This window comes from Portunus trituberculatus, chromosome 25 (assembly GCF_017591435.1).
Source record: "Portunus trituberculatus isolate SZX2019 chromosome 25, ASM1759143v1, whole genome shotgun sequence".
NCBI classification, from domain to species: Eukaryota; Metazoa; Arthropoda; class Malacostraca; order Decapoda; family Portunidae; genus Portunus; species Portunus trituberculatus.
Window position 1 is genome coordinate 15389441 of NC_059279.1, and position 12038 is coordinate 15401478.

Consider the following 12038-nt stretch of genomic DNA (forward strand, 5'->3'; position numbering starts at 1 on the left):
TCTCTCTCTCTCTCTCTCTCTCTCTCTCTCTCTCTCTCTCTCTCTCTCTCTCTCTCTCTCTCTCTCTCTCTCTCTCTCTCTCTCTCTCTCTCTCTCTCTCTCTCTCTCTCTCTCTCTCTCTCTCTCTCTCTCTCTCTCTCTCTCTCTCTCTCTCTCTCTCTCTCTCTCTCTCTCTCTCTCTCTCTCTCTCTCTCTCTCTCTCTCTCTCTCTCTCTCTCTCTCTCTCTCTCTCTCTCTCTCTCTCTCTCTCTCTCTCTCTCTCTCTCTCTCTCTCTCTCTCTCTCTCAACATACACACATAATGAAAACAAACACACAGATGAAGAGATAAATACACAGCTTTTCTGACCACATCACGCACATAAACCTGAATAAATCTCTGTTAATATGGTGTTCTATTGCATTTAGCGTCAGTGATTGTTGAGTAGTGTAATTAAACATCACAGTGGGGGGAACAAAAGGGTCCATGTGTGATATTGACTTTGCCCTATAAAATTCTGCATCATAGTATTACATAACTAGACAGAAAATGGTTCCATAGAATGAATGAATGAAATGGAAAGGTAAATAGGAAAGAGGTAAGTGAATAATAAGTGGTTGAGTGAAAAGTAGGTGTGTGTGAACGAGAGATTAGAGAGGCGATTAGATTTTAGCTGCACATGTTGTTATCCCCAGGGAGAGGTTAATACACTCCACTTTGCTCCATTAGTACACACATTTTTCATTTCTTCCAAGTGTTTTTATTAACCCTTTCAGTACCATGCCGCGTTTTCATATTCGTTCTGCTTACTAGTTCGCGATTTTATACAGCTTCAGAAACTTATGTGGGGATTAAAATAGTGAAGATTCTGGCCATTAATCTTCTGAGCTCTTATACAGTTCATAATTTAAATAAGATCGTCTAATCGTATCCAAAATTTCATGGTAAAAAATCGTCACAGTACTGAAGGAGTTGATATTATTCTTGTATTCTTGTCACTGCTGCCTTTAATGTTATGTCAGGTGGTAATCCTTCTTTTTTTTTTTTTTACTTAGTTTAATTAATATTCTAGTCTTATATTCACTGATATTAGTAAACCTCTACTTAGTCTGATTATAATATTATAATGTTGCTAATATTTTTTTTTTTTTTGTGTGTGTGTGTGTGTTTGTTCTTCGTCGATCGTTCACTGGGATATCTTTCTATTACATTGTGTTTAGAATTATTAGTCAATGTATTCTTATCTCTCGTTCATTCATCAATATTAGTGTATTCTTTTATCCATTTATTTATTAACTTCATGTATATTTTTCAATCCATCTATTAACAAAACATGCAATCAATTTTAGGTCTGTGGTACAATTACACCTACACTCTGACCAGCTCTATTAATATATTTTTTACCCTTGTTCATGCTCCAACACAACTCTATACTTTTTTCCCGTCCAATGAATAACTTTTTTTTACGATTTCCTTCGTTAGTCCATCTAGTAACAAGATTTGCAGTCAATTAAGTGTATAAGGGATGCAACAAGCGTGACGTCAGCAGAGTTTTGATCTCAGTAATCAGGATAGAACGAGAAATAATGAGTTTATGCTCTAGAATAAAAAAAAAGTTAAGAAAAGAGATGAGAAGAAATTGGTTCTGAAATAGACTGGTAAACGAATGAACAGACTTAGTAGATTGTTTGTCCTCCTTCATAATGGACCTTTAACCTCTTCAGTGCTGGGACGCATTTTTACTACGAGTTTTGGGTATGATTAGATGATTTTATTTACATTAGGAAGGGTTTACAGAAGTCAGAAGATTAATTGCCATAGTCTTCACTATTTTAATACCCACATAAGTTTCTGAAGCAGTGTAAAATCGCCAAATAAGAAGAATAAATATGAAAATGCGTCATGGTACTGAAGATTAGATAGATAATAAGGGAACTTGAAATGAAGATCAAACACATTAATGGATAGTGGAAATAGGTAGAAATGTTTCGTAAAGGGATTTCCACGTGTAGACCAGATGGCTTCCTGCAGCTATCCTTATTTCCTTGTGTTTCTGAGTCTAGGAACAATTATACCTTATTCTTTCTTCTCTGTGTTCATTTTTCATCATCTTTTCTCCATTGTGCTCGTTTATGCATCAGCGCAAGTATATTTTCAGTCCAGCGTATCGGCTTTTCAGTGCTGCTATTCTGGGCGGTCAGCTTGGAATGAGAAATTGAATCGCATTTTTTGTGGGTTTGTCCGTAATTGCTTCCACGTGTCCGAACTGCTGACCGTATTTGTTAGACTTCGATATGATTCCACGCATTTTCCTGCATTTTAATCTAATTTTGCCTCCCTCGTTTTCTGTCCCGCGTGGCTGAGCTTGTGAAGGAGAGACGAATATAAATGGGAAATGAAAATATACGTATGGAGATCATTAAGTATAGCTATTGTTACCATTTCTATTATTATCATTACTGCTATTATTTGTGGTTTATCCCTTCTTATTTTTCTATATAGCTAAGAGGATATGCTGCGTATGTATGAGTGTGTGTATGTGTGTCTGTGTGACTAAGAAAAAAAGACCAACTGTATCATAGCTCATCAGCAAAAAATATCTAATAATATCTCTCCTCCCTTGTCCTCTACTCGGCTCACACAATCCTCTACTCGGCGCACAGTCCTCCGCCACGCGCTGCCTCAGGGATAAACACGTTAATTAGCACGTCAAGTCACCCCGTTTTTCTCTCACCTGATAAGATAAGAAGGAGAAGAAAATTAATGCCCCTCCTAGCGAAAAATAGGTTTCTGTAGCCAATCTCCCCCAGATAATGGGTGTTAGTCCTCGTGCATAATTAGGTTACGTGTTTTTTCTTTCGTATTAGCCGTAATTTAGTAGTTTCTTCGTGTGTGTGTGTGTGTGTGTGTGTGTGTGTGTGTGTGTGTGTGTGTGTGTGTGTGTGTGTGTGTGATTGTCAGAGTCCATCTGTTTTTTTTCACTGATGTAATTAAAGGTTTTTCTTCCTTTCTTTTCTTTTTTTTTTTTATGAGGGTATAAAGAGAAGAAACGACGGAAATATCATAGACGTCAGAATCTAAAATAAATGTTGAATACTAACGGGATTTTTTCTGTCTATAAAGTTCTGTTTTTTCTCGCATCTTAGTTCTTTCAAAACTGTGAAAATGATGTTACGCAGCCTTTCCAAGTAATTCCATTTTTTTCTTTTTTCAACACTACTTTATTTTTTTATCATGAGAATTCAAATCCGATAAATCGAACAAAGAAAGAAAAACGAAACAGCTTGACATTAAAAAGAAGACAATATTCATATCCTTTCTTAATCACACACTCAAAGCTAACAACATACTAAAAACTCTTCCAGGAACGCAACAAATAACTACTAGACAATCCTCTCACTCTACCATCGAAAACACACACACACACACACACACACACACACACACACACACACACACACACACACACACACACACATACACGAGGCACTTTCTATCCATTTTTTTTTTCTTTTCTAATCACAAACATTCACATCCACGCAAAACATTCCAAAACCATTCCTGGAAACACTTGAAACTGCTCTTGTAAGAACCCACGAGGCAGTTTAGGCAAAGAAGCACTCCTGGGAAACACGTCCTGTACATAACCAAGGCGGGAAAAACAAGAAACAAATGCGCATCTTAACGTATAGTGTTTGAACGAGACTCACGAACACGAGTCACGTTTAACACCAAGCACGGGAATCAAGTAACAATTATCCTTCCTGGAGCAGTGAAGGGAGGCGGGACAATGCTATATAGGAAAGATTCTGGTCAATAGAGGCGAGGGAGCGTGTAAGGAGAGCTCGGAAGCGTCTCATAACGTCTGGTCGCTTTAGAAGAATGCAATATTGGGAACCTGAGGTGTGAAGGAGGCGCACCAAGGCGTCTTAGGAGGTGCGTGAGGGAAGGACAGAGTAGTTAGGGTTAGGGTATTGTACCGGAAATTGTGGAATTGTACGATAAAGTGCAGTAATTGAGTGAAAAGAAAGGATGAATTCTGGAAAAATAGATATTGAGTGGAAATAATGGGAAATGAAGAAAAGAGGAAAAGGACGTACAAAATATTTAAAGAATAGGTAATTGTACGAGAAAAGGAGGAACTGTACTCAGAAGAACTTAAAAAACGCACAAAAAAGTGAGAATTCATCGCTCAAGAAAGGAAAACTAAGTAAAAAAAAAAAGTAACACACAAATATTCAAGTCACACTTCAGGAATGGGAAATTGCAGAAAAGAAAAGAAGAATGATAACAAAAAGGAGACAGTTAGTTGCCTTTGTATCCTCTTTTACGTTCAAGACAATCCAACAACTCTACAACAATACAACAAATCTACATAACCAACACACCAAATCATGCAACCACTAGTGAAAACAAAACTGCATTTCCACACCTTTCACGCAAACGATGAGAAGCACAAGGCTCGCCAAGAACATGAAGTGAGGCAATATTCGCTGCCAATCACACTGAAATATCCATTAGGCATTACAAGTGAAGTGGTTGGGATTGCCTGGGAGAGAATGATTACTGGGGATTCAATTCTTCTGACTATCCATTTCAATCCTGACCTCTGTGCATTCATTTACAGAGAGAGAGAGAGAGAGAGAGAGAGAGAGAGAGAAAATATTGTGATTATGTACATAATTAATTTCAACTACCATTTTCATTCTACATTAGAGACAAGATGAGGTGAAAAAGCAAAAGCAAGAGAGAGAGAGAGAGAGAGAGAGAGAGAGAGAGAGACAGAGAGAGAATCCTGTTATTATTTACATACTTAATCATATATCCTCTCTCATTCACCATTTCTTAATCATTCAACCTTCTAATAACTTAAAAGATACTCATCGCTATTACTCACTCACTCATTTCGTCATTTTCATATTCAGAAGTGCATAGGAAACTAACTCACCTGCATCTCACCTGTTTGCTTCCCTGTTTCCCTTCTGCAGGAGTCTGAAGGGAAATCGCCGCCTGCGCAGTCTTCATGTGGAGGCTTTCAAGGGCATTGGCAGTCTCCGGACCCTGTAAGTATCTGACGGGACGGGCCTGGAAAAAGGGAAAAAGGAAAGGGAAAACAGAAAGAATTGAAAGGGAGGAAATAATGAGATTCTCTGTTTAGCTTTCTTTGATTTTCTTTCTTTTTGTTTGATTTCTTTTGTGTTTTTCGCTATTTGTTTTTTTTTTATCTTGTTTTTTTTATTTCGATACTCTCTTTTCTTTCTTTTCTTTCTCTTTCTCTCTTTGTGTTTTCCTTTTTGTTCTCTCTCTCTCTCTCTCTCTCTCTCTCTCTCTCTCTCTCTCTCTCTCTCTCTCTCTCTCTCTCTCTCTCTCTCTCTCTCTCTCTCTCTCTCTCTCTCTCTCTCTCTCTCTCTCTCTCTCTCTCTCTCTCTCTCTCTCTCTCTCTCTCTCTTCACCTTCACTTTTACCTTTACTTCCCCTTCAGTTTTCATCCATTTCATTTATTCCTCCTTTATGAATATTCTTTTTTTTTTTTTTTTTTTTTTTTTGCCTTGACTTTCAGATTTCCTTTTCTCTATCCTTTCATGCAGCCTCCCTTTGTTCGAACCATTTTTTTCGATCTCCACCTTTAGATCCTTTCACTTTCTACGCATTTCATTCATCACTCCTTTAATGGAAACTCACTTATTTACTTCTTTTTTTCTCCCTTTATGTTCCTTTCCATTTGACCTCCATTTCACATCCACCTTTCAAAACCACGTGTGTATTCTAATTCCTTTTTCTTGAATATGACTTGATTTACTGCCAGTCATGTTTTTTATGGTATTAATCCCTCCATTTTTTTTATCTCCTGTAGTCATTCCTATATCGCCACTATCGTCCTCCCGTCTCCCCTCCCGCCCACATTCAGCAGTTATCAGTATGCGGGTGGCGGTGAGCGGGCGTGAAGATTCCTGCAACACACCCACACGAGTTATAAATGTTGATTGGAGGTTTCGATCACTTCTCTTTCTCTCTCTCTCTCTCTCTCTCTCTCTCTCTCTCTCTCTCTGATCCTGTACGTTTTATTCCTTTTTTTTCTTCATAGGCCTAGTTGTTATTGTTGTTGTTGTTGTTGTTGTCGTTGTTGTTATTTCATTTTATTTATATTATTCTATGTGACTCTTCATGCCTACTTTTATTTCCCTTGTATTCTGTTTTTGTCTTACGTATGTGAAGAGGAAAATCTTTAACGTTCAACTTATAAGACTGGACGCATGCCAATATATTATCATGTGGAGTATAGCGAGAGAGAGAGAGAGAGAGAGAGAGAGAGAGAGAGAGAGAAAATGGCTGAAAAAGAACACAAATATTGATTGATCTTATTCACTTCCACAAAGAAATACTTAGATAAGAAGGTATGAGCCTAAGGGAATCTTTTAACCAATAGGCCTACACGTAACGGCCTCTGTACGATGCCTACCTGCTCCACCTGTCATCTTTCCTCTCATACCTGTCTAATGTCCTGAAGCTTCCTATTGACTTTGCGCTGACAGTCGGATAACTCAGTCTGTCTGATCAACTACTCCCTTCTTGAATGAGTGATTTTCTGCCGATTTTCCTTCATTTTTTTAATCGAAATTGTCTGTATTAATTCTTGTCTTATCCTGATTTTTGTCTTATTTTTTTGTACTGTCCTATTTGAAAACCAATTATTACCTCTTCTCATTAATTCATTCTTTCATTTTCTAATTTTGTCTATTTTTTTGTACTATCATATTTGAAGGCCAATTACTTTCTCTTCTCATTAATTCACCCTTTGATTGCTATTTGGTTTCATCTTTCCTTAATTACTAATCACTCTAAGACATCTTCACCTGTTCTCTATTTCTCTTCTTATATTGCCTCTCGTGTTTTCTAGTTCTCTCTTTCTCTTTCTCATTATATTACCTTCCTTGGTTTCCACTATTTCTTCTTTATGTTTCCCTATTTCTCCTTATTATCTTTTGTCTATGGCTCTCTGTTTCTCTCCCTGTATAAGTCCTCTTGTTTTTCGAGTTTTCTTTCTCCTCAGCATATTTATCTCCCTTCGTTTCTATTTATCTCTCCTCTATGTTTCTCTATCCCTCTATCTCGTTATCTTCTTTCTACGGTTTCCTGTTTTTTTTTTCTCCCTTTACGTTTCTCTATCTCTCTTTCTTATCATCTTTTGTCTATGGCTCAATTCTCTCTCTATATATATATATAAATATATAAGTCCTCTTCTTTTCTAGTCTTCTCTTTCTCTCTCAGCGTTCTTTTCTACCATCTCCAGAACATCTCACTAATTCTCTCCATCCGTCTCTTCCTTTTAAATCCGTCACTACTAGTCTTAATTACTCACCAAGTATCTACGTGTTCTTTGTAAAGCCACACTTAGGAACCAATTATAAAGTTTGAACCCGCTACATCTGACCTTTCTCTTACTCGAATCCTTACAGAGACCTTTCCGAGACCTCCATCACCTCCCTGCCAACGATGGGGCTGACGGACCTGGAAGTGCTGATTCCTGGAGAGAACACCGACCCTGAAGGTGTTTCCCTCCGTGTACTCCTTCAAGAACATCGAGAAAGCACACCTCACTTACCCCTACCACTGCTGCGCCTTCCAGTTCCCGCAGCAGCACGACCCGAGGCGATACATGGTAAGGGGGAACTAAAATTATCTTGCTTGTCTCCTTCTGCGCCTTCTGCTTGTGTTGATTTGTTCTTCCTTTGTGTTCTTTTTTTTGTGTGTGAGAGAAAATGAGAGAGAGAGAGACGGGCACCACTCACACTTGCACCCTTCATTCCTTACCTGCGGGCCATACCTGAGCACCTGAACACCTGGGCACGTAATTTCACACGCCACATCGAGTCCGGAAATTCCCGCGAACATTAATTGATATTTGACAGGTAATTACTAAAACGTCCTGCAGGTAACTCTCCGTCGGGCTGAGTCGTCGACCTCCGTGGCTTTCTGAAGGGCGGGAGGAAGGGGAGGAAGGGCGGCGGGGAGAGAGGAAATTGCTCGGGTAATGAAGTTTTCCAGAGTTATTTTGTTGCGCGGCCGAAGGTTTTGAGTCGGCGAGGTGTTTGGTTCCTTTAATAATTAAGGGTGTCATGTTTGGCCGAGGCGTGACTTTCAGGTCTTCAGGTCAAGTCAGGGAAAACGTAGGAGTGTGTGTGTGTGTGTGTGTGTGTGTGTGTGTGTGTGTGTGTGTGTGTGTGTGTGTGTGAGGGTGTGTGAGTCTTACTCTCTTTATTCCTACTATATTCCAGTCTCCTCGTTCATTTTTTATGAAAATGCTGAGAGTAAGGAAAAGTAAAGGAGGAGGAGGAGGAGGAGGAGAAGGAGGAGAAGGAGGAAGAACAAGAACAAGAACAAGAACAAGAAGAGGAGGAGGAGGAGAAGGAGGAGGAATATGAGAAAGAGGAGGAGGAGGAGGAGGAGGAGGAGGAGAAGGAGGAGGAGGAGGAGGAGGAGGAGGAGGAGGAGGAGGAGGAGGAGGAGGAGGAGGAGGAGGAGGAGGAGGAGGAGGAGGAGGAGGAGGAGGACGGCAAGTAACACCTCCTTATGTGGTTCATTTCAGGAGTTGATGCGGAAGATGGAGCAGCGATGCTCTGATGTCACGTCGCCCAACCCTCTCGTCCTGGCACCCACCACCCGCCCGCGTCGCCGCCGTGTCCAGCTCCGCCAGAGCACCATGGCGTCCCCGGTCGAGCCTCACCCCAGCGGAGATATCTACGGGCAGGCCCCAGTAGACTACATCACGGAGGAGGGGAGTCCCGGGGAGCGGTGGGGGGGAGTGAGTCACGGCGAGGGTTGGGGTACCGTCAGTTTGTCCTCCCCAGGCGCCAGTGACGAGCTTGTGGGGAACGCCAAGAGACATGAGCGTAGTCGGCAGTTCGAGAGACCACAGTCGTCCCCTGAGAGTGCCACGGAAAAGCTTGTTCACCACTCCTCGCCCCAGCGGAGGAAGGAATTGATGGAAACCACTACAGATACTGCGTCTTCAAATTTGCCTCACGCTCACGCCCGCCACTCCACTCACTCCACCCACTCCAGCCACTCCAGCCACCACGCCAGACTCCTGAAGCAACAGCACGACCCCGACACACCTGGTGCCGAGGGATCAGGCCGCCTGTCACTCAAGCCGAAGGGTCGATTCCGTCGCGGGAGCCACACCCAGCTGGGGCCTCGCCTGCCTCGCGCCCCTCGCTCGCAGGACGGAAGCAAAGTCGCTCTTCGCCATGAGTCTCGCTTCGGCCAGCAGGCGGCGGCGCTCATCTGGGAACCCGAGCAGGTCACCATTCCGCGGCCCGAGAAACGTGACCCTTATAACGATCACCTGAACTTCCACTCTGACTCACCCAGGGAGGAGTTCGTGGGAGGCGGCGCGGGGAGCGGCTTCCCTGTAATTCCACTTGGGTTCGGGTCCTTTAACAATACGTACCCTAAAGCCCCGCAGAGTGTGATACCCAAGACCAACGCCTCCGCTCAGGGCTGGGAGGGCCACGTGAGTACAGCAACAAGTATAACATTTCCCTGTTGAACACAACCTCACTATACCACACTACTTTTACCTTCTTATGACTCTAACTTAACCTTTAAACTCCAGGGGTGGCCGGAGCCTGCCCCGCCCTTGGACTCAGGTGACGAGTCGACCTACCTCGTCCACCCCCCCGTGGCCCACCCCGCCGAACCCCACAAAGACGAGGTGGAGGGAACCTTCCACGTGGGGGTGTTCAACAGCGAGCCGGTGGGTGAGGTGTGGCACAAGGGGCACGAGGACGCCGGCACGAAACACTCCAGCACGTGGCTCCATGAGGTGGGTGTGGCGTCAGAAGTGATGGTGTTTTATTGTAGTGTCAAGAAATTTAGTAGTGTTTGGTGTGTGTGTGTGTGTGTGTGTGTGTGTGTGTGTGTGTGTGTGTGTGTGTGTGTGTGTGTGTGTGTGTGTAAGTTTTCATCACGGTCGTCTGCTGGTCACCCAGACAGCCTTCCAAATTACGGAGCAAGCTCAGAGATCATAGACCGATCTTCGGTTAGGACTGAGACCACAACACACCGGGAAAGCAAGGCCACAACCCCTGAGTTACATACCGTACGTACTTGCTGCTAGGTGAACAGGGGCTACACATTAAGAGGCTTGCCCATTTGACTCGCCGCTTCCTGGAACCCGGACCCTCTCGGTTGTGAGCCGAGCGTGCTAACCACTACACTACGTGGTGTGTGTGTGTGTGTGTGTGTGTGTGTGTGTGTGTGTGTGTGTGTGTGTGTGTGTCTGTGTGTGTGAAATGTTGTTACAAAGCTGTCTGTATTAATTTCGTTTGTGTGTATGTGTCTGTTAGCTGGTAAACTTTTTTTTTTCACAAGCAGTGCGTTATTTTGTCACTTCGATACATACATACATACATACATACACGAACACACACACAGAAACACCAACTGATACACGCAAATGTACACAAACTTACACAACAAACACACATAACACAACAAAACACGTGCATAGAAATAAAAGACTTTTCTACTTGCACCTGCCCTCCTACCTTTCCCCCCTTCCTCCCAAACCCCTCCACTCCACCCCTACAGCAAGTGAATATCTCCGCCAAGAACACGACCATCTACATACCCTGTGGAAACCTCTCTAAGGACTACCACGACGTGCAGTGCGAGCCGGGACCTGACGCCTTCAACCCCTGCGAAGATATAATGGGGAATCTGGCGCTGCGAGTGGCGGTGTGGGTGGTGGTGGTGACAGCCGTGGTGGGCAACCTGGCTGTTATGATTGTCCTTATCTCCTCGAAATTCAAGTAAGGTTCTATTGTATTGTACTCTTCGTTTTCTCTCCGTTTTCTTTGATCTCCTTCTGCGCCTCCTCCCGGTTTTGTTATGGAGTGGTTGGTTGAAGGTTTTGTTTTGTTTCCCGCCTCGGTACCTTCAAGTGTCCCTGCCTAGTTTTTTTTTTTTTTTTTCTTCTTTTTTAATGGCGTGTGTCTTTAATTGGCTTCTCAGTGGCGGGAAATTTGTCTTCGTTCATCCTGGAGTTTGATATTTATCCTCTAACTGTACTTGATTTCATTCTCCCTAGCTATCTTCTTTTTTTTTTTTTTCATCTGTCTACGATTTTTTCTATGTCTCTGTTTATCTTATCGTTATCGAGTCTTTGGTTTCTTTTTTTTTAATTTCTGCATCTGTCCTGTCCCTCTATTTCTTTTTTTCTATTTACTTTTCTCTATTTCTTTGTCTGTCTTTATTTATTTCTGTCTATCTGTCTGTTCTTTAGAAATTCTCTCTCTCTCTCTCTCTCTCTCTCTCTCTCTCTCTCTCTCTCTCTCTCTCTCTCTCTCTCTCTCTCTCTCTCTCTCTCTCTCTCTCTCTCTCTCTCTCTCTCTCTCTCTCTCTCTCTCTCTCTCTCTCTCTCTTTCCACTTTCCGATCCACTCCACCTGATGGCAAAGCACAAAAAGAGACATTCCATAACCAATCCGGGATTAATTTGTTCCATCGCTGAATGCCTTTTTTCAGCAACTTCAGCTTGACTTTCTTTCTTTTCGCCATGAGGAACACAGAAAGTGTTTTATTTTTGTTTCTTTTAACTGTGAAAAGGATTGCAATATGCGTCGTATGAAATATATTTGGACTTTTCCGTCATTTTTTTCGTAAGCGGTGGTTCGGAGTGCAGCTTTTCAATAGCGTTACGATTTTAATGAAAAAAATTATTCCCTGTTCGATAAGATAATTGATGTTTTGTCTTACCTACTATACAGTCATTACCTGCTGTCACAACCCCAGAGTTGCGTAGTATGAATCATGAAAAGAAAATATTCAATGACATTTATCATTCTAAATTTCATCTCAAGTTGTCTGAAGAGCTTTAACGTTAATGGTTTAATGATGTCCCATTTAATTACTTGAAAAGAATCAAGCAGTGACTAATACTTATATTTCTTTTTTTCCAACTTTTATTGTAGGACCCCAAATATAAAATTTTTCATTTTCACCAAGAGGTCCTTAATTAAATCTCTCAGTTGGCAGCCACACCAAATGTTTGTAATG

General features: G+C 42.0%; 1 protein-coding gene across 1 annotated transcript in view; it reads left to right on the forward strand.

Moving 5' to 3' along the window:
- Positions 1-12038, forward strand: part of LOC123508584 — a 183184-nt gene that overhangs the window by 145550 nt on the left and 25596 nt on the right. The window contains 6 exon segments of the mRNA XM_045262355.1: positions 4968-5042; positions 7437-7500; positions 7502-7639; positions 8567-9493; positions 9596-9805; positions 10573-10793. Of these exon segments, the coding sequence (XP_045118290.1) occupies positions 4968-5042; positions 7437-7500; positions 7502-7639; positions 8567-9493; positions 9596-9805; positions 10573-10793 (1635 nt within the window).